At 45.2% G+C, this 21,239-nt stretch overlaps 1 protein-coding gene across 2 annotated transcripts in view; it reads left to right on the forward strand.

The window, feature by feature from the left end:
* Positions 1-20,579, forward strand: part of LOC132959501 (interleukin-1 receptor accessory protein-like 1) — a 221,972-nt gene extending 201,393 nt beyond the window's left edge. Inside the window, exons 8-12 of one of the 2 annotated variants that reach the window (XM_061032572.1) lie at positions 1,554-1,699; positions 6,188-6,334; positions 13,493-13,663; positions 16,184-16,228; positions 18,909-20,579. In XM_061032572.1, the coding sequence (XP_060888555.1) occupies positions 1,554-1,699; positions 6,188-6,334; positions 13,493-13,663; positions 16,184-16,228; positions 18,909-19,654 (1,255 nt within the window). In that variant the 3' untranslated portion in view covers positions 19,655-20,579. The remainder of the gene's footprint in view (positions 1-1,553; positions 1,700-6,187; positions 6,335-13,492; positions 13,664-16,183; positions 16,229-18,908) is intronic. The other variant, XM_061032573.1, reaches the window with a different exon arrangement.
* Positions 20,580-21,239: the final 660 nt, after the last annotated feature.

The following is a 21,239-nucleotide window of genomic DNA, read 5'->3' on the forward strand; positions in this document are numbered from 1 at the left end:
GCTCTCTGAGAACGCTCCGTTTTGGTGTGTGTGTCTCTTTAAATGCAACAAGCCCCGCCCCCTGAGTTTTCCCAGTAGACATAACTCCTCTTTAACGAGAATAAAAATGGCCGACCTGCGCAAAAGTTTTGCTCTAGGCTGGGGGTGGAGTTCATGGGTGGAGATACCAGGGGAGGGGATTATTATTTTTATTTTTTTACCACTGTGACATCACAAGGAGAGCAAATTTAAAATGGAGCATTTTTCTCTGTGTTGTAAGACTTATGCAGACCACAAACAAAGGACTGGATGGGTTTATTTCACATTTTGTGGGTCGGTAGACACTCAGGTTACCCAAATATATGTTCAAAAACACTGTCAAAGTGGATCTTTAATAATATGTCTCCTTTAAGCATTCTGAATATAAAAGGTGGGTGCAAAAATAGAACCTTGTGTGTAAAGCTTCTACCTAAAAAGAACAGAAAAGTTGTAGAAATTCAAGGTCAGGATTTGAGGACGCATTACGTAGACACAACTTGCTCGGGGCAAAGAAATCCATATTTTATTAAAGAGTCAAAACCCTCTGCCCTTTTTGTTTTCCGTACTTTGTTGGTATTTTCAGAAAAGATTTGAGAAGACATTTTAGTTTTGGGATCTGCAGTCATCGAGCATACCTGCAATCACTGAGACTACAGAACTCAATAACACATGTTTTTGCTGTCTGATTTTTCTGTTTTTCCTCTCCCCGCTCAGACTTGCACCAAGTCTGCCGCCACTTTGATGTTCACCTCAGTCAGTAATGACGCCGTTTGAAGTCATGTTGGTGTCGAAATTCTACCAAACAGCTTGTTTTGATTAACCGACCATGACTTGTAAAGTTATTGATGCTTTAGAGCAGACGGTGATGCCCCTCCTCATTTCTTCATGTCCCCCTGTCTCCCCATGTTCAACACCAAACATAAAGTACCTCCTTTGACTGATCCAGTTTGCTCTCTATCTCTATATCTCTCCCTTTCTCCTACCGCAGCTCTGCTTCAAATTCAAAATTCATAACTTTCCTTGGACAGTTCATCAGGTTCTGAACCAAAGCATTTGTTACAAATGTACTCACAGTCTTGGTCTTTTGAAAACAGCCTCACTTTCCATTTGTGGTCCATTGATTAAAACTCCAGCCATCAGCGTGCCTGTCTAAAACTGTGTGCACATGTACTGACTTCTTAAAAAGCTCTCCAGAGAGTCTTTGCCTCGTTTAGCCCTCTCTTTTGATTTGAGAAGTGTTCTGAAAAAGCTTTGCAGCCTACATAAAACCACAGACCGGACACTTGTGGTGGATAATATGACACATGTAGATGTTTTTTGAAGATGCTGTTTGTCAGAACATGTCACATGTCCTCTCATAACTTGACAGTTCTGGCCACTTTGGGGCTGCACAACGGTTGTTAAGCTTAGTTTTTTCCTGAAGTTGGTGCTATCATAACGTCTTTCAGTCAGGTCTTCTTTCCTCATCCCAAGTGTGTTTATTTTGCGTCACTCACATGCTTGTGTCCCTTTCCGCTCTCTGCCTCCCCCTGCAGGACGATCCGGGAGCACCTGGGTGAACAGGAAGTTTCCATCTCCCTGACCATCGACTCCTTAGAGGAGAGCGACCTGGGGAACTACTCCTGCTACGTGGAGAACGGGAATGGGCGGCGACAGGCCAACATCCAGCTCAACAAGAAAGGTGAGGCCAAAACACAAACAAGCACATCGAAAAAAAGGAAAAAAAAAAACCTGGTTTAATAATCTCTTTCTGCGACTTACTGAGTACAAAGAAAAACACCTTGCGAGGTTTCTGGGAATTGACCGGTTGTTTCTCTTGCCTCGGGGGAGGGAAAAGGAAAAATGCGACAGTATAGTAGATAGCGCAGGAAGCCGATTCATCCACTTCGCCCTGAGGAAGCATTCGTTCACAGAGAGAGAGAGAGAGAGAAAAAGGGGCTTCAGAGAGAGGCAGCCGTCGGTGTTATGATGCCAGACAAGTGGTCTGACTGCCTGGCGGTGACCTCTCCCATCACACACGCACACACGCACACACACACACACGCAAATCCTCCTTTGATCGGGGGGAACTTTCACTCAGACATGTTCTCATCATTCATCCCTCTCTCGCTCTCTCTCTCGCCTGGCTTTTTATTCAAGCACACTTTTTTTTGGGGTTTCTCTTTGATTTTTTTCCTCATGGAGGACGACTGTTTGGAAGTCAGTTTCCGTGGTGATTTAAAATAGAGATGCACCCTTTCCACTGAGGTTATATAAGACAGATTTTTTTTATATATATATATATATATATTTCAGCAAGACTAAGGGGGAGCTGTGCATCCTTAAAGTTGTCAGAGTTGAATACATTTACATAGTAAGTTATTCTTCCTCTCTTTTAAGCTCGCAGCTTTTGGATCCAGCTTTGATGGCAGCCCAGTTCCCCTCCATTTGCGATATTAAAGGGGGTTTATGCTGCACAGTGGAAATCGGAGAATAAAACGGAGAGAGAGAGGGAGATTAGCTCAGCTCCTGCAGGATTGCGTGTCGGCGAGAAATCAACCGTGTTTCCCCCCGTGTTTTTTTTAATTTATTATTCGCAGCGTTCCTAGCGTGGCGTTGGCAGAGCAAGGCCAGTCACTGTTTACACGGCCCCGTTCAAAGGGCGTCAAAGTCTTCCCCGCTCGCCTCCTTGAAGCTGTGAAAACAGCACACGACACTTCAAATGGATCCCGTCGTCTCATCGCATCAATCAGAATATGTCTCCGCTTGTGTGTAGAGCGAGTTGTCCTCGTTTCAACTTCTCCTACAACTTCTTCTGGCCTAGAAGTTTGCATTCCCACAGTCCTCCTGACCAACTTTTTTTTCTGTTGTAGTTTTCCCTCTGATGTTTTTTTTTTTTTTTTTCTCCCACAACTGTAGCATCGACTAGTAAAGTAGACAGCTGCCTATACTGTATTTGTGACTTTTTTCTTGGATCGTGAACATGGAAAGCAGCAGACACAGCTTTCACCATCCTCTCTGTCCCCCCCCCCCCCCCCCCCCCCCTGTTTTATTTACTTTTCAGATTCTGCTCAGAGGTGGCATCAGTCAAAGTGAAAGAACAGCTTACGAGATGTCAAAAGTAGCCCTCTGAAAGATATTTCTACTGGCTGTATTTGTGCAAAGCCACATAAAAAATAAAAAAAAAGTTTAAAAAAATGAATAATTTTCAGGATGGGGAGTGTGTCGCTGCTCTGAGTGCAGGCTGCTTTTCTTCCACAGTGAACATCACATACATTTGATGCCTCCTGTTAGCCTGGGGTTTTCACTGGATCACATTGTCTTGTTGAGTCTACTGGCCCCCGTGAGGCACAGATTCATATGCAAAGACGTCTTCTTTTCTGTAAATTAGTGTCCATCTTTTAAGGCTGTGATAGGTGGTGTTGTTGTTGATGGCAGAGGGAAGTGAGGAAAAATTAGAATAATGTGTTATTGACTCCAAAGACAATTTCTCTAAGGGGTTAATAAAGTGAATTGTTCTGCCGCGTCATATCGTATCGTACTGTTTCATACTGTATCGTTCTATAATTTATCTTGTTATAACATTTTGTGTCATATTGTTTTGTGTGGCATTGTATCGTCACTTTTTGGTGGAAAACAAACACTCTCAGTCTAACTTTAAGTCTGTATAGTTTTGTGTTTGCACTGATTCTTTTACACAAATTAAGTTCCTACCAGGTGACTGAAGTTCTTCGGATTTGAATCATCTTGTATTGTAGCATATCATGAAAAACATCAAAGCTTAAGTAACAAGCCTCTTCGCACCTCTGCCATTGCTAAGTCTTCTCGGCTTCTCCCTTCCCTCGACAGCTGAGAGAGAGAGAGCGATTCGGAAATTAAAAAAAAAAAGAGAGAAAGCCGTTGATGAATTGCCCGTTGCCATGTGGCTCCATCACATCCACAGCCTTCTAGATGTCAGGAGCTAATTTGTCTTAATCCGTCCCTCTGCAGCGCCGCTTCAATATGGACGCCAGCCGGAGAAGAATTGGCCTCCTCGGCTGTAATCTCTGCTGCTTGAGGAGCAGCTGGCTCGTTATGCTGACCAGATATGTGAGGAGAGGAGCTGTGTTCAGTGAGGCGAGAGGGCAGAGGAGGGATGGCGAGGACGGGGGAGAGAGAGAGAAATGGAGTCGGGTTAGCGGTGCTTGTTAGCCGCAACACCTCTGTCAGAAAAGTAAACTAATTCAGGAGGAGGGGGGGGGGGGAGTGACCCTAATAGTGATGGTTAAACCTGTGTACGCTCTGCCCGGACTTTGTTTGCTCTTATATTTGCGTTTGTGCGAGCACATCGGTCCGCAGCTTTGGCTGAAGGTCGTCGCCCAGACAGGCGTGATGAAGCGGCGCGGGCCCACACTCGTTAGCTCTCCAGAACATCATCCTTCATCATGGGAGCTGTCAGGCTGATGGCCGCTGCAGTGAAATGGCCATCGCGCACTCCCAACGAGGTTAAATGTGCATCATGATGGATGGTGATGCACGCGACTCCTCTATGGCCATGTTTATGTGTGTGTGTGTGTGTGTGTGTGTGTGTGTGTGTGTGTGTGTGTGTGGCATTGCAGCGATTTTTTCGGCCTTTTACTGTCGTCCATTAGTCAGCCAATGAAGGCTGACCACCCGGACTTTGTGAGGCGTAGCCGGGAAGAAATGTTGAACGGCAAAGAAGAAGGAGTGAGATTTGAGGGGGAAAACGCTGTTAGGAGACAAAAAAGACAAAATCATGAAACGAGAAACGAGAAAGCAAGCGACTCGGCGTTCAAGGCTATTGCCTGACCCTGCAGCTGAACTCTGGAGTCCGCCGTCCTGTCGCGTAAAATATCACCTTCCACCCGCTCAGAATAACACCTCCAGCGTCGCTTTTGCTGAAAAAAACGTCTCGTCTCGTGGACCCCGCTTGCAACGCTCAAAGAATCAGCGTCTGAAGACAGAGCTGAAATATCAACAGGGAAGTCCTGCAGTTCCTGGAATTTAGCTCCCGCTGATGCTTCTCATGAGTTCACGTCAGGCTTCAGTGATGACGGATGGCAGGGGAGACTTCGCCGCTTCGATCGGCGCCTCGGCCCAGCAGCCGGTTTTGCTTTTCCTCGCATCGCCTCGCCTCGCCGCCGCACACACATGTAACCGATCTTCATAAGTACGGCGGTCGGATCTGTCACAGGCGATTGTCGCGCCGGTTTGCCTGGATGGGATTTATTTTTTTTTTTTCATTATCCAATCAGGCCAGGAGACAGTAAGTGACAGGTATAGAAGCGGGTTTGGCTGCTGTGTCATCTGGATGCGTTCCAGCTGTAATGAGAACGTAAGCAACATGAAAAGATGGAGAGGGAAACAGAGAGCTGCACACAGCTGCAGGAGATCGTAAGGCGAACAAATGAAGAGCATTCACAATGTACCAATAAGAACTTTTCTCATCCAACCAGATTGCACAATGCACATTCACTGATGCTCCGCGGTTGGATTCTCCCTGAAAGTGTTGTCTGGAGTTTAAGGTAACTTTAATGTCTGAAGCAAAAAACCAAAAAAAAACACAGAGGAGTCCTGATGTTGAAATGTGCAACTCTTGAGTTTCTTTAGAGTAAAGTCTCACAGCATCAGACGTCTGCAGCACAGATCAATAAAATGATGAGTATGACAAAAAATCTTTCAACGCAATCAATAGAACCAGATTTTCAAATATTGCGATGATTTTGAGACAAATTAGATCCGTCGTTTTTTGAAGAAATGTGGACTGCGCTGATGGATGGAAAGTTGACGGCTGGAGACATATTTGCCTACACAAGTTTGAAAGTACAGCATTGTGATGAAGCCAGAATCATCCAATGGAAATATGGGGAATGGGCGGCTCAGAGATTGGGCGGATGAGAAGCACTGGTGTTGTCTGAATGTCACCCGTTGGTTTAAAGCCTCCAGGATGCCATTTTGTAAGTCGCCATCTTGTCGTCTTTGAGAAGAGGTTGGCTTTAGCCTTTTGCTGAACATGTTTATTGTAGAGCTCAGAGGTCAGGGGTCAGGGAGGCTGCTTTCCTTGAGACCTATGATTTTACCACTGACCATTTGGCCTTAACACTGTTTCCCTTCTACCATTTGTTGTTGTCTTAGTTTCACTTCATCAGGTGGTTAAACCTCTTCTCTCTCTCTGTGTTTGTCACGTTAGCGGAGCTGATGTACACAGTGGAGCTGGCCGGGGGTCTGGGCGCCATCCTGCTGCTGCTCATCTGTCTGGTGACGCTCTACAAGTGCTACAGGATCGAGCTCATGCTCTTCTACAGGAACCACTTTGGCAGTGAGGATTTAGATGGAGGTAAGATGAGATAAGGTGCCGGACATAATTTACTCTCCAGCCCGTCATATGATAACCTCCCATAAGCCGTGATACCTCGGTGTTTGCTGTGCATTGGACGGTTTTCTAAAGCACCTTCCACTGCTGTGAAAGCATCCTTTCTTTCCTCCGTAGGATTCAAATCCCAAAGCGGAGCGGCGTCGGCGCTGCTCTGCATGCATATTTATTTTTACTCAGAAAGCACCTGCGCTATTTTCCCATATCTTAAAGTCGCATGTGGCACTATTTTTATGTAAATATGCACCTGTTTTATCGTTCCAAGCGGCAGTGAAAAGAGGCTCCCAGACGTTCCTACCTCGGAAGATTCTGTTGTCAATTTTCAGGGAGCCTTCTCAAAGACGGGAGGAGATAAATAACATGCAAAATATTCTCCTAATCAGCAGCAAACGACTCACCGATCTTTGATGCGGCGTCTTTTTCAGCCGTGTTTGCATCCCTGTAGAAAGACAGGAAAAAAAAAACTAATGACAGCCCCGCCTTGCAGAAGTGCTCTCGCTGCGTGCTGTTTCCTGACATCCCGGTGCATGACTTGTGGGTAATAAAGTTCAGGCCTTCAAACGGTTTCCTCTTGCTGCGTTCCAGAGCCACCCCCCCCCCCCCCCCCCCCCCCCCCCCCCCCCCCCCCCCGACAGGCACAAGTTTCCAAGTTTAGTTTTAAGAGAAAAGTGCGGCCTTGATCACATAAACAGTGTGCAGACCGACGCTGCAGGTGATCTACTTTGTGTCGCAGAGAAAACACAGATAAATAAACGCATTCTAGTTAGCAGCATGTGCTGTGTTTTGCTGTTAAGTATATCTCACAGTGCATTACAATGGAGTCATAGAGAGGCTGCATTCTCTTCCTGCAGTGGCCGTTGTTGTTGGTCAAAACACAGATGGTGTAATTAGGTTCCTTTGTCAGTTGAAGTTATTGCACCATCGTTGCTAATCACAAACGTACTGATCTTTTTTAATCGAGCGCTTTCAGGTTGGGTGTGCAAATCTAATACACTCTTGTGTTTGTGCCCCGGCTCTGAGAATGGGCTGCAAACGTAGTGGCAGCGCGCAGGGTGGGGTGGGGGGTGGGGGGGATACCCGACACAATTCCAGCCAGTTAGTCGAGTTCACCGAGTCAGTGACTCCTGACCTCTTTTAGGTCCTCAATCTTATCAAACAGAGTGACACCCCAAGAAGCTATTGCCCCTAAATCCTTGCTCTGTATTACACAACATGAGTTCTAACTCGCAAGAGATCAAATGCGCCAACTTGTTTTAGTGTGTGGGGGGGAGGGGCTTATTATGTCTTCATTTGAGAGACAGGATAGTGGATTGAGTCAGACATCTTTTCCACGGCTATATCTATCTATCTCTACAGATCCTGCATAGATCTAAGACAGATATCGGCGGATATATCGGATTTTTCTTTTCTTCCAAATGTTATCAATATCTGTATCGGCCCCAAATATTACTTATCAGTCGAGCCCTACTCTGTACATGGGGCACGTGAACTGACCACTAGGCCACAGGCGCCCCGTGGTTTTGTGATCCCTGAGTGGTCATTTTTGCACACGCAGCACTCAAGTCGAAGCAGTTTTGCGATCCCCTTATCCCCGTCAATATTCACACAGGTGGAAAGATTTAAACCTCAGCTCTCAGGTGGAGGTCAACAAAAGGCTGAAATCAACAAATTCTGATACCTGGCTGACAATTTGTATCCTGAGAGAAGACGCTTTCAATCAGCATTGAAACTGCTGTTGTTGAAACAGAGGAAGACCTGAATGAAAATCACTGAACGCTTCTGAGTTCAAATATCAGCATACTTCCTCTGAAACTGCGTAACTTTAACTCGAGGCATATTGTCTTTCGCAAAACAGAACAGCTCAATAACCTTTATAAAGAAAGCACTTTTGACTCTTTGACTAATCAAAACACTCTCCTTGTGCCAGGCGAAACATTAAGCGTGAGGCCTCATCAGCTAAACTAAGAGAGGGAGAAAAAAAAAAACTCTGATTGAGCCTGGTGGATGAATCTTGGCTCGGAAATGCATCAAACTGAGACAAGGAGCAAGTTTTAATTTGATTCCCCCGTAATGAGTCTCTCAAGGAGCAGCGCGGCAAGTGAATTCAGGGGGAATGAGATTGGTTCGGAGAGGCTGAGGGACTGTGCGTAGTGGAGAGAGAGAGACAGCGAGAGTTATGAGCGTTAAAAGGTTAAAAAAAAAAAAAAAAAAAAAAAGTATTCTCCAGCCGGCTCCTCTCATCGTACACTCACAGCTCTGCTACATCACACGTTTCAATGAAAGTCATCACCTCTGGCTGCGTTGGGCTTCCGGCCCCGGAAAAGCAGAGCGTCGTCGTAATAGAGGCCCGGAGGCAGACGTGGGGGGGGGGGGGGGGAGAAGAAAATGTTGGGCCTTGAACTTAAAGCCAAACAGCGATTGTCTCCTTTAATTGTGCCGCCCGAGTGAGTGCTTGAAGAGAGAAACAGATTTGCAATTTGTTCTCCATTAAAAGGGGATCAGATTCAATAAGACACAGAACGCTGCCTCCGGAGCTCTCAGGAGATCCTTTCCTCCACGCCGTGGTCGATTAGATCACTTCGCCGCCACCGCCTGCACGTCCGTCAGTGAAGTCAAACTTCTACTTCCTGCTTTATCAGTTATTGAGTGAAGGCAAACTGTGGCCAGAGATCACTATGGTAACCGCTGCACTGACAGGGAGAAGTAGCTGCGTTTAGGATGAAGTTACACTCAGACGTTTGGCATTAATCTCGCCCTTGAGTTCTTTAGAATGCACACAGACTCTTTTCACATACATCGGCGCCTGCTGCCAAGACTTGTGGCCACTCCGACGACTAATTGAGCGCCTGCCTCCCTCGTCTGCCAGATGTAAAATTGTACTCTTTACATAACAATGGGCGGGACTGTCAGCTATTTGTCAGCGCCGCACTTTAGTTAAAGACCACTCAGTTGTCGCATTGTGCGGGTGTCGGCGGAATCGATGACAGGGCCTCACGATGACAACAGCCGGGCGAGCTCGGCAATAAACGCACATGTCAGTGTTGTCATGGCGTCCGACTATGAGACTGTCTGTCTTCAGGGTCGTATGCCGATACTTAACACTCTTAGTTTGTACAAAGCAAGCGAGAGGAATGCATCCAGGTTGATTTGCATATTCAGAAGAGGGAGGTAAACATCCAGAGGTAGCTCGTCTTCTAATCAGAAGGTCAAGTGGTTTGTTGATTTTCCAAAGCGATGCCGTGGAAACTAATAAAGAATGGATAAGGAGTGTGTACTTAACAGCCTCCATGTTGGTAAAACATTCATCCCCACGGATAAATATGTACACACTTGACTTCTTCAGTGCTGAAACTCTTTTTTCATCTTAAAAAGGTGTGCAGTCTCATATGGGACCAAATAGCAACGATGTTGGACATGAATGTTACCTCCCATGCACTGATTTTGAGCCACTCTAAGTGAATTGTTCCAAAAACTTGGGACTATTACTCATTCAGAGGGTACAGACCTTGAATCCTAAAATGTGGCTATTTTTGCAACTCCTTTATCGATGAAAACAGAGCGCAGGAAGTTGTACTGTAAGCAATGCACCAAGGCGCAAACTGAAGTCTCCAACAAAACTCAAACACTTGGGTCTCTGGGGGAGTCTGCTTTGAACTGCCTGATGCAAAGCCATATCTTCTGGCTAAATGAAAATATAGAAAACAAACCGCTATGTTTAAATAAAAAAAAAAAAGGGCTCCATTACTCATTAGCGGTCCACCCCGTGTGTGCTGTTGGAGCTTGAGTGTAAAGTGTGTATATTACGTTCCAATCTTCTCTCCATTAAATGTAATGGAGCTCAGAGATGTCCCAGGAATTACGCCTCCGACTCACTTGGCGCTCTCCAGCGAGAGTTCGGGAGTTCACAATCTAACTGTGGGCTCTTTATGCACATACATATATTATATATTACCCACCCCTCCCTCCCCCCCTTCCTCTCTCTGAATGCAGTGAGCACCAAGCAGCTCCCCGTGCAGTCGGCACGTGGGACTGAGGAGTGCTGGATTCAGAGGTGTTTCGCGCCCTCGCCGACACCTCAGTGCGCTCCTGTAAGGAGTGACTCCTCAAGGAGGGTCATCCCGCCTTCCAGGTTCACCCTGTACCTCCCTCTCTCTTCCTCACTACAGACGAGTGAGTCAGCTCCACTGTAATAGTCCTTAATCTACCTACTCTAGCTCTCATTTAGCTCTGGAAAAAACAGCGAGCGGGATTGATGTCTCTGTGAAGTAGAAGAGCGGCCTCTGAGTTAGTCGTGCTAAGTGATTATGGGGTTACATTTCAATTTTTTTTTTTACATGTCCCTGATGTTGTAAAATTAATTGCAGGATATAAAACCGAGTTAGATTAATTATGTGGTGTCGTGTATGAACACTTGCCAGATATCAAGATGACACACTTGGAAGCGAGTGAATCTTGTTGACAGTCTTACAGACCTGACACAGGCAGGAATGTTAAATGGGGTGGGTATTAATAGCTTCAAAAATAGGATACTGTGAAGATCCCAAAATCCCTCCTCTTGAACCCATCTACTCTGCTCCTTTCCTCGATTCAATCCTCTCATCCTAAGCCACCCTCTATTCCACTGTCTTGACATGTAGGCGTCGTCTCAAAGCTCCTGCACTGTAGGTGGCCCCCAGAACAGCAAAGGGACCCGAGTCGTAGGGAAGGCAGGAACTCATAGATCCAAAACCCGGCTTGTGTCTGTGATGAGTTCACCTCAAAGGCTGTGTGTTCCCCATGCAACTCTGAGTGTCCCAGTTCTGATTTCCCACATCTTTTGTGGCACAGATATGAGGGGGTTAGTGAATAGAGGAAAGGGAAGAATCAGATATTTTTGTCTCTGATGAATATAACCCCAAAATATGACATGCATTTTGTGTGGTTTGTGTCTGAGTAATCCCTGACTTCAGAATCTGAAGGCAGTGGATAAGATGTTTGGAGTTTGAAACGTTTTGGATTTTGTTTGTAGTCCAAGTAGTATTTTGGCCCAACAAAAATCGTCATGCAAAAAAAACTGTCTGTTTTTGGGGGGCTAAAATCATTTAGGTCCCAAATTTCTCAATGCATTAAAGCCATTATGTCTTCCCTACCAGCAACATCCATTTACAGAATCAGGATGTTTTTGCATTTCCATCCATAGGATCGCAATTCACCCCTTTTGGGTTTTTTTCCCAAAAGCAATAGCACAAGAAGACCTCTCTCTTTTTAGCCCAAAAAAATCTTCTTGGTGTGTGGCGCAGATAGCCTCGCGGTTAGGTAGTACCTCATGTACGGAGGTCTAGTCGTCCAAGCGGAGCCCTCGTGTCTGACCTGAGACTCCTTTCCCGCATGTCATTCCCTACAGTCTCTTCCCACCTTCTACTCAATCCACTGTCCTATCTACGATTAAAGCGAAAGCCCCGAAATGCATCTTGAAGTCACATCTGTCACATGACTTTATTCCTGTGGAATCCATAATCAGATACCTGAATTTGAATGCACATAACAATCTTTTCTTGGATTTTGTCTCCCAAATCCAACTCTAGTCAAGCCTCCCAAGTTACTAAGTCTGACTGTTTAGGCATTGGAAAATCTTGGCGCCGATACCTGATGTCAGTTGAATGGATACCAGATAAATTTAGAACAAAAAAACCAACAGATTTGATGACTCAAACCGACTGGTGTCTGGCTTGCAGATGGTGTCAGTTGCAAGTGAAAAATCTCCCCCTAAAAGTTACCACCAACCTTATACAACAGAGCTGAACAGAATTCAATGCATCCTTATCAAAAGCAGAAATGAAGACTTTTTTAAAGGAACTATTCCTTTGGCAAGAGAAAATAACTCGTGGATCATCCTGGGTAACTCTGAAGACACCATGCTCTTGTGCTTGGGTAAATCCTAGTCAGGTTTTTACTCGCCAAATTGGGGACTCAAGTGAAGTGGCTGGGCGGTAAGAAGTGGCTTCAATTTCAAAGAGAGGCAGGTCAAGGACCAAACCACTGTAATTGATGTAGTGGCTTTGGTTGTTCAGTCGGCTTTGAGCACAACATTAGAGTGTGAGGTTTTGATCTCCTTCCTGTGGCAGTCAGAGGTTCTGGGGTATCTCCCCTCCACATCCTCCATTTCCACCTTCCAACTAATTGTTCTGAAGTGCTCCAGCTCGAGAAGAAACATTAAAGTGCTCACTCCTTTCAACATCAATCAGAGCTTTCGTGTGGGTGATGGAGCCACACCACGCGTCCGCCGAGCAGTCAGCGTTGGGCATTTAGCTCGGGCGGGAATCTAATTTGTTTTGCCTGCGGTGGGCAAAGTAGCTATCAAGGTAACATTATTCGTCAGTGGGGACGGAGCTGTAATGAAAAGCACTCAGATGGGCAGAGGTGTGCAGAGGTCAGTGTTATGGAGGCGTCATGTCTCAATGAAGTCTCCCAGTGAATGAATAGCTCTCTGTACGCCTTTATAAAAATAGATTGTGTGTGTGGAGGGGGAATGAGCTGGATAACGTCGCTGAACAAAGCAAGAAACATAATGTCCAAATCACAAAAAATATCAGCATTTAAGTAGATTTGGGAGATCTTCATCGATTTTCAAACTGGTTTATTTTGACAAAATGTAGGGCTATCAATGATTCAAACAATCAGGGCAAAAGCACCAAATCAAAGTATGTCTGATGTAAATTGTTGTTTTCAAAACTGCCAGTCCAAGATTTATTGAATCTGTTGAATCATCTGACAATTATATGGAGTGTTGAGTTCCCCTCAAGAAAAGAGAGCTTTATGCCGCTTACATCACTCTTTTCCTGAGCTCACAGACTAAACCAGTAATTTAACAGAACAGAACATGTGTTGCTGGTTTAACTCTGCCTTGACCAGTTAGTTTGTAGCTTGTGTTCTTCAATAGGGTTTGATCTGAGTTGACGGCCCAGGTTTAAAAATAATGAAATTTCAAGGGAACACACTTTAGTTTTAAATAAGTTTGCTCACCCCAAGGTTTTATTTCCTCTCTCTACGTCCTGCAATACCTGTTCTGGTTCTTAAGGATCTCAGGGACCATTATAAGATCTTCATGATGTCCCTCTCTGCCCCCCCCCCCCCTCCCTGCAGACAACAAGGACTATGACGCTTACCTGTCCTACACAAAAGTGGACCCGGACCAGTGGAGCCAGGAGACCCGCGAGGAAGAGCGCTTTGCCCTGGAGATCCTCCCCGACGTGCTCGAGAAGCATTATGGGTATAAACTCTTCATTCCAGACAGGGACTTGATCCCCACAGGAAGTAAGCTCTCTCTCTCACGGCGATGTCAAGTTGTGTCGAATGCTTGTTGTCGCTTGGTGTTGCTCGTGCTGTCAGTGCAGTGGTGACATGCCTTGTTTGTGGTTTTCCTGTTCTTCATTTGTGTTGTGGCGACCTGTTGTGCGACCATCTTTGTTTTTTTAATGTGATCATTATGAAGTGAGCTTTTTCTAACCACTGGCTGAACTCAAGTGGACCGTTGACTAAATGATGGCATTTAGGGGTTCCCTATGATTTTGCATTATTCCTGTCATTTAAATAGTTAAGTACATCTACCTGCTTGTTAGCAATAAATAACACAGGGGAGAAAGTTGCAGTAATGGCGCATAAGCAAGAGATACCCAACACTAGGGAGTTGTACTTCCTTAGTTATGAGTGGCGTATTTAGGAGCCCAAACACCATTCTTTCTACAAGTGCTGGTTAATAACAAGCAACAAAGAAAAATCCAAAAGGTACCTGCAGGCTGCTATCTCGTTCCAACTTCTCCTTTCATTCTGCATGCACATTTTGACCACAAATGGTTCTCCTTAAGTGTGGGAACAAGATAACAGCAGCAGGTACTTTAGCAGTTGCCAGCGGTTACTCAAATTATCAGCTTAGTATGTCAGCTGAACCCACCTGTGGTGAAACTGAGTGAATGTTAAAAATAGTCAGCAACGTTTGAAGAGTTGTTGAATAAATGGATGAACTCACAAAATGTACATTTAGAGAAGAAATGTACTTTTAACTGTGTTTAATTGACATGGACCCCAGACCAGTAGCCCCCCACACCCATGAGATAAAAACAAAGTTAGTAATGACAGTAGGAAACCTCCCTACAGTGGCCCCATCTTACAGCACTCTTTCATATTCTCGTAAAGCACTGAATGTTGCTCATCTAGCCAGAAATATGGGGGAGAGAAACTTGAATGACGTAATTTCCGCTAGCGTTAGATAATGCTTTTTGACCTTTTCTTTCTCATTCTTCTTCTTCTTAGTGTTCTTTATACTTCTTTATACTTCTATTTAGAAATAATAATACTGATGTGAAGTTAAGAAATAAGAATGGGGATGACCGCTGGTTGGAGGGGCCCCTTGTGAATTTTGGCCCTGGGCCCTAACAGACTCTAGAATCGCCCCTGCTTACGATCAGCGTACAGAACAGGATTTTTCAGCTTTAGTAATATGTTTCACAGCTATGGATAATAAATTATATTCTAAACCTATCTTATACCTACACTTACGCTTGGAAAGGTGCTCTTCTTAAGACCCTTTGGAGGACTTTTATTGGAGGGTTGTCATTGCAGGACGTGGTCGATATTTCTAACAAACTAAAGTGTAGACCTCTCCGTGAAAGTTCCCGCCCTGCAGCCGTAAAACTCCTCCGTCAGTAGGAAAGGTCCGGCGTTATTAATTGTTTCTTTATGTTATTAATTGTTTCTTTATGTATTTAAAGTGCATAAAGTCCATTACGTAAAGCCTGTGGGAGGCATAATGTCCTACATTACATATGCAGCATAATTGGCAGAAAGAGCCCACCCTGTTATTACAGTCCACGTTCCCGATCGAGCTCCATACAACGTGTACCTCTGCATGCAGCTGTGTAACGATGTCAGCCGTTCAATTCAAAAAGCTCTTTATGCATGGATATTAAAGCATGCTTTGCCACAGTACATTTCTAATGGAGCGTCTCACCATGCCCAGTGCTTATCTTTGACTAACCCATCGCACAGATGACTTTTTGATAATATCATTATGTTATTAGCCTCCATTTGAATACTTGCATCTGCCTGTCTTCCCGCACACACCGCCACTACTAATTACGTTCGTCTTCAGTGGCACTGTGCCAACGTTATCAACTGAATCCCTTGCTGTGATTATGTGCTTGATGCGAGGGGGGGGGGGGGGGGGACTGTTGTAATATGGGAAAAAATGGCATAAAAATGCAAGGATTGAGAGGAAGTGCGTCTGCCACTTTTCCAGCTTGGTGACACAGCTCGCCGTCTTCCGGTATCTGTGTAAACATTCACTTCCCATTGGGAACATCTCAACAGTCGATATAATGAAGCATAATCCACGGCTGAAGATAAACACACTTCGGCCGTTTGGGGTTTCAGCATGTGTCAACAATCCCTCTCTGAGCTGCTGATAGATGAAGTGTTATCACTCAGTATGCTGGATTATTTTTTAAACATGCTACACATCTGATTCATCTGAGAGACTTCTTCTGAGTCTCATTTACATTCAGTGTTTTGAAACAAATGGCAGCGAAAAGTCAATTTGAGCTGAACTCCAATCGACCAATAACGGGCTTTTCCTCTGCTTTTTTATGCCACACTTCCCATATTAAACTGGAATAAACTGGTTGGCGCGATTACCGTCTTACAATCGCCAGTGGAACATCAGTGCAGAAGCACAGTTTATGCCAGATCCAAGTCCCCACTTTGACAGAACTGTTCTTTTAAACATGCTCAAAAAAGACGTTTTTTGTTCATCCTTTGAATGTAAATATCTATGTTTAGGTTTCACCAATGATCATTTCCAGGATGACACAAGACTCCTTAGAGGTACTTTCTTTTTCCCCCAGATTTTCTTATGCTTGTGTCAACACACACTGCTACAGATTTGATTGTCAAAAATATGATTGGTCAACGAGGTTATCTTCGCAAGGTTGTAAAAACCCCTCAAGTGTTTCTCCTTTATTTGCTTTGTTGGAACAAACTATGGTGTTGCCAAGCTGCAAGATACTTGCAGACTTGTTCAAAGTGAGGATTGTTACAGCTGCTGAATCACAGTCAGGGCGGAAGTACGCGGGTCAAACCACACAGATGAAATATTGGAGAAAGAGATGACCGTGATAGTTTTGAGTGATAATCAGTAAATGTCGTCATTCTCAGTCTGCTGCGTTGCAAACAAGATAATGCAATACTGCTGAAGTTAGCCTCCATTTAGAAAAGATAGGGGTAGGGATGTCGAGTGTGACCCGTCCAGTCCACTCGGCGACCTTTATTCCATTTCCTCGGGCGAGTCTTCTTCCGCTCGTCTCGTCTCTCCGGTGGGTTTTGGTTCCATCATATGTCGCCACAGCATGTTTCAGCAACAGTATAAGCTCATGGAAACTTCACATTCAGCACTGCGCTTCCTTTGGTCCAAAGAAACGCACCCACCTCTAGACACTCCACTAACAGACACACACTGGAAACCGTAGCGGGCAGGGCAACAGTTGTTTTTCCTCCCTCAAGTTGTTCAGCTTTGATTTTGTTTTTATGTCGACAGGAATCAGTTATTACACGTGCAACTCTTTGATTGTGGAGTTTTGCGAGGTCGTTGAGAGGGGGGGATACAATCTATAAAGCTATAAAGTGTTCGGAGACAGCACCCCGAAGAGGGCAGATTTACTCTCCCTTTAATCAATTCAAAACTATAAAATGAAACTAGGACTCATTAGCTAATTATATAGTATCCATTCATCCCTTCCTGGTTCTTTTATTCATGCTAAGATAAAAGAGAAACTTGTTTTCGTCTGATTGGTTTGACCTAAAGTGAGCAGTCTCGATGACTACAGGGGGAGTGGTAGCTCGAGGGAGATGCACGGTGACGAATTGCCGCACGAGGACCAATCACAGCACAGCAAAGACATTGACTTTGTCATGTTGAAGCGAAGGCCTTCAAACCCAAGTTTCCTTCTAATCAGGTCTGCCTCTGGGCAGAGCGTGACATGAGAGAGGGAGTTCCCTCTCCGAGATACGAAGAGGAGATGTGGCATTTGTTTGCTTAAAAAGACCAGCGAGATATTCCCTCTCACACACACACACACACACACACACACACACACTCAGGACCTCGCGGAGAGAAGGGGAGGAAGAAAAATGGGCCCTATATGTTTTCTCTTCACTGAGACACACAAGAGGGTCGTAAGCTTTGATTGGGAAGTGAAGCCCAGTTAATCCCGTCTAGCCGCCGCCGTAGAGCCACTCTGTCTTTGTCTCCGCCAAGAAAGGCTAAAAGGGGGCATTAGCTGCTCACACACACACACACACACACACACATTACACTTCCTCCTGCTGACACCAGGACAGGCCTGGGGAAACACTTTATCACATTCATTATAATCCAACCAGCTGAGCTCCTTTTGTAGACACACACGAACAATGTGTTTTATTTACTCTAAACTATCATTTCTTTCATCTTCAGAGGCTAAGGTGCACATTCAGGTTCTCATTGATACACTATATGGCCAAAAGTCAGTGGACACCTTATCATCACCTTATATATCATCTCAGTCTGAATCCATGGGCTTAAAATATGGACCATGTATAGACTGACTTTATTCTCAGTCTCCAGCCAGTAGAGCATGCTGCTTACTTACAAGGTTTTTCCGCGGCGTTGATGGCAACAAACATCGAGCCAAACACATGAGAAGAGTCGGAGCCCGTTACCCCCAAACAGTCGTCCAGTTTGCCCAAAAATCTTAGTGTTCTGCCGCTTTAAGAAGACCGTAATCGAGTAGGCGGACATAGCAACCATAGCATACTTCACCTATCGGTTGGCAGGGTACAGTTTTCACCGCACCTTGATAGGTTGTCTCCGTAAATGGGGGTGCACGCACTAACCACCCGGCTACCGACGCCCCCATGATTTAGCCGTTTTTGACAGTGTCCCTTTTCAAAGTCACTGAGCTCGTTACACCTCATCTTTACTCTTTGTTTATGAAGATTTCATGCTCAAACATTTGAACTCTTAAATACGGGTGTCCACTGATTTGTGGTCGTATATCGTATCCTGCTTGGCTTTTAAGTGTTTTATGTTTATCCTCATTTTAAAGTTAAACCAAATACTCCCCTTCATCTTGTTTTTTTTTTTTTAAATAGAAGTCTGCAGAAGCTCTAAATGTTGAATGAAGTTAGACCATATCTATTTCATACTAATGTTTGAATCCTGACTATGCTAGTGCCGGTGTTTGTTTTCAAATTCAAATTATGTTGGATAGAAGCAGCATCAATCTTTCTTTCTCGGTGAATTTCTTCACTTAACTCGATTCAGATGTTTAAATCTTTTTTTTTAAAGCGATCGCCCTGAGGCTAGTGTGATTCATTTATTTACTCGTTCTTTCATGAAGTTGTCTCTTAAGTTTACACAACTCGCACACTCAGTATTTAAAAGTCATACAAGCGGAATAAACTGTGCAAATATTCATTCAAAGTTCTCTATGTCTCTACCTTTGTGTGTGTGTGTGTGTGTGTTCAGCGTACATCGAGGACGTTGCACGCTGTGTGGATCAGAGCAAGCGCCTCATCATCGTCATGACGCCCAGCTATGTGGTGAGGAGGGGGTGGAGTATCTTTGAGTTGGAAACGCGGCTGCGCAACATGCTGGTGACGGGTGAGATCAAAGTCATCCTCATCGAGTGCGCCGAGCTGCGCGGCATCATGAACTACCAGGAAGTGGAGGCCCTCAAACACACCATCAAGATGCTGACGGTCATCAAGTGGCGCGGGCCGTCCAGCAACAAGCTCAACTCCAAGTTCTGGAAGCAGCTGCTCTACGAGATGCCCTTCAAGCGCATGGAGCCCCTCAGCATTTCCCACGAGCAGGTGCTGGACGTCAGCGAGCAGGGCCCCTTCAACGAGCTCCAGACCGTCTCGGCCATCTCCATGGCGGCGGCCACCTCCACCGCCATGGCGACCACACACCCGGACTTGCGCTCCACCTTCCACAACTCTTACCACACCCAGATGAGGCAGAAACACTATTACCGTAGCTACGACTACGACCTGCCGCCTGGCGGCACCCTGCCGCCTGGCGGCACCCTCCCGCCGCTCTCCACGCTCGGCAACCAGCACACCTACTGCAACATCCCCATGACGCTCATCAACGGACAGCGACCGCAGTCCAAGTCGCCGCGACAACAGAGTATAGAGGAGGCTCACGGCAACAACGCCATGCTGCCGCTGCTGCCAAGAGAGACCAGTATATCCAGCGTGATCTGGTGACAGAGACTGAGCCGTGCGGGGTAAACTCTGGATCTTAAAGATGTCCGTCACAGGGAGGACTCACCACTGGCACTCGGACCCTGAACGCACCAGAGGCAGGCGGCGCTGAAGGGCACTGACGTTACTCGCTGCTGTTGAATTTGCACCAGGAAACACCCGGAGGACAAAGAGGGCGCGGCGGGCACGGCTGGACACATCGGTGGCAGATAGTTTAGTTTTGGTCCAATAAGAGCTTTCATTGAAACTGAAGAAGAAGAAGACAAAAGAAGCGAGGAGAACTTGTTTTTGTATGCCTGTATAAACACTCACGTAACACAAGCCAACACCTACGATCATTTACCCAGAGAGTCAAGGAATACAGGGTCCTGTACATACGTTTTTCTAATTCTTTGTAGCATCAGTGTTTGGGACTTGTTTCTTGTTTATCTTTTAACATCAGTTGGGACTCTTAACTTTTTGATTTCTTTGGTTTCAGTTTGTACAAAAGTGAAGACATTGGCCTGTGAGATGTTATTCGGGATAAACCGTTGTTACCTTTATCTTAATTTGTTGGCTGGTGTAGTTTATAACGTTTTTACAGGGAGGGTAGAAGATCCAGCCGGCCGGAGATGGAGGACGATTCGGTTTTTTCGGATTTCATCTCCAGCGGCTTCTGTAAGGGTTGAGAATTTGGACTCAACCAGATTATGCAAAACATGGCGTCCAGAGAGCGAGAGGAGATTGATTTCCTGAATTGGGGGAAGTGGAATCTGTAACGAGGGGGTATGAAGAACATGGTGCTAGGCTTCACATCTCTCTGTTTCTCACACGATAACTTTTACTTTGAAAAAAAAAAAAAAGACAAAAAAACAGCCTTGCTATTTACCTTAACAGATGAATATATCACCGAAAAATTAATGATGTGTATTATTTTATGAAAGAAGAAGAGTCTATTTTTGTAACGGAGGGATATTTGCTTAGAGACGTTATAACTCTGACATGAGACGTAATCATGTTTTGGTATGTGGAACTGCACAGCTCACATAAAAAAAAAAAAATGGTCAGCTCATTCACTAAATGTCTTACCCTTAATATCGCAAGAGAAAAAAAAAGTTTGTGTTGTCATGATTTAAAACAAACAAAAAAAAAGGACTTTTGACATTTTCAAACTCCACACGGGTCGCAGCTCCGAGGGCTTCTCATGTTTTTGTTGATTTAACAGTTATGGCGGTGTCTCAGTAGATTGGACGGTGATGGAGCTGCTCTATTGATGATGTCAGAACAAATGGAGGAGAGGGGAAGCTGTGAGTGTTACCTGAAGCATTTTGACTCCACCCGGTTTCCTGTGGGACCAAACGAGGCCGTGCAGGTCTCAAACGTTCTCTCTGTGTCCTACATGTCCTCTTGAATGACAGCTTGTTACGTGTTTCCCAACAGGTCAGCTCAGTTACGCTCTCAGGTTTATCGTCACAGCCCGATTCTGACCGCTGTGAGGACGAGATGTGAATAAAACCACCAACAAGATCTCTACCCCCCAAAGCTGTCAGCTCGGTAAGTTGCTTCAAAATATGACGATCTAGGTACCCTTACACTATCCCGTTCTTCT

This window comes from Labrus mixtus, chromosome 24 (assembly GCF_963584025.1).
Source record: "Labrus mixtus chromosome 24, fLabMix1.1, whole genome shotgun sequence".
Lineage (NCBI taxonomy): Eukaryota > Metazoa > Chordata > Actinopteri > Labriformes > Labridae > Labrus > Labrus mixtus.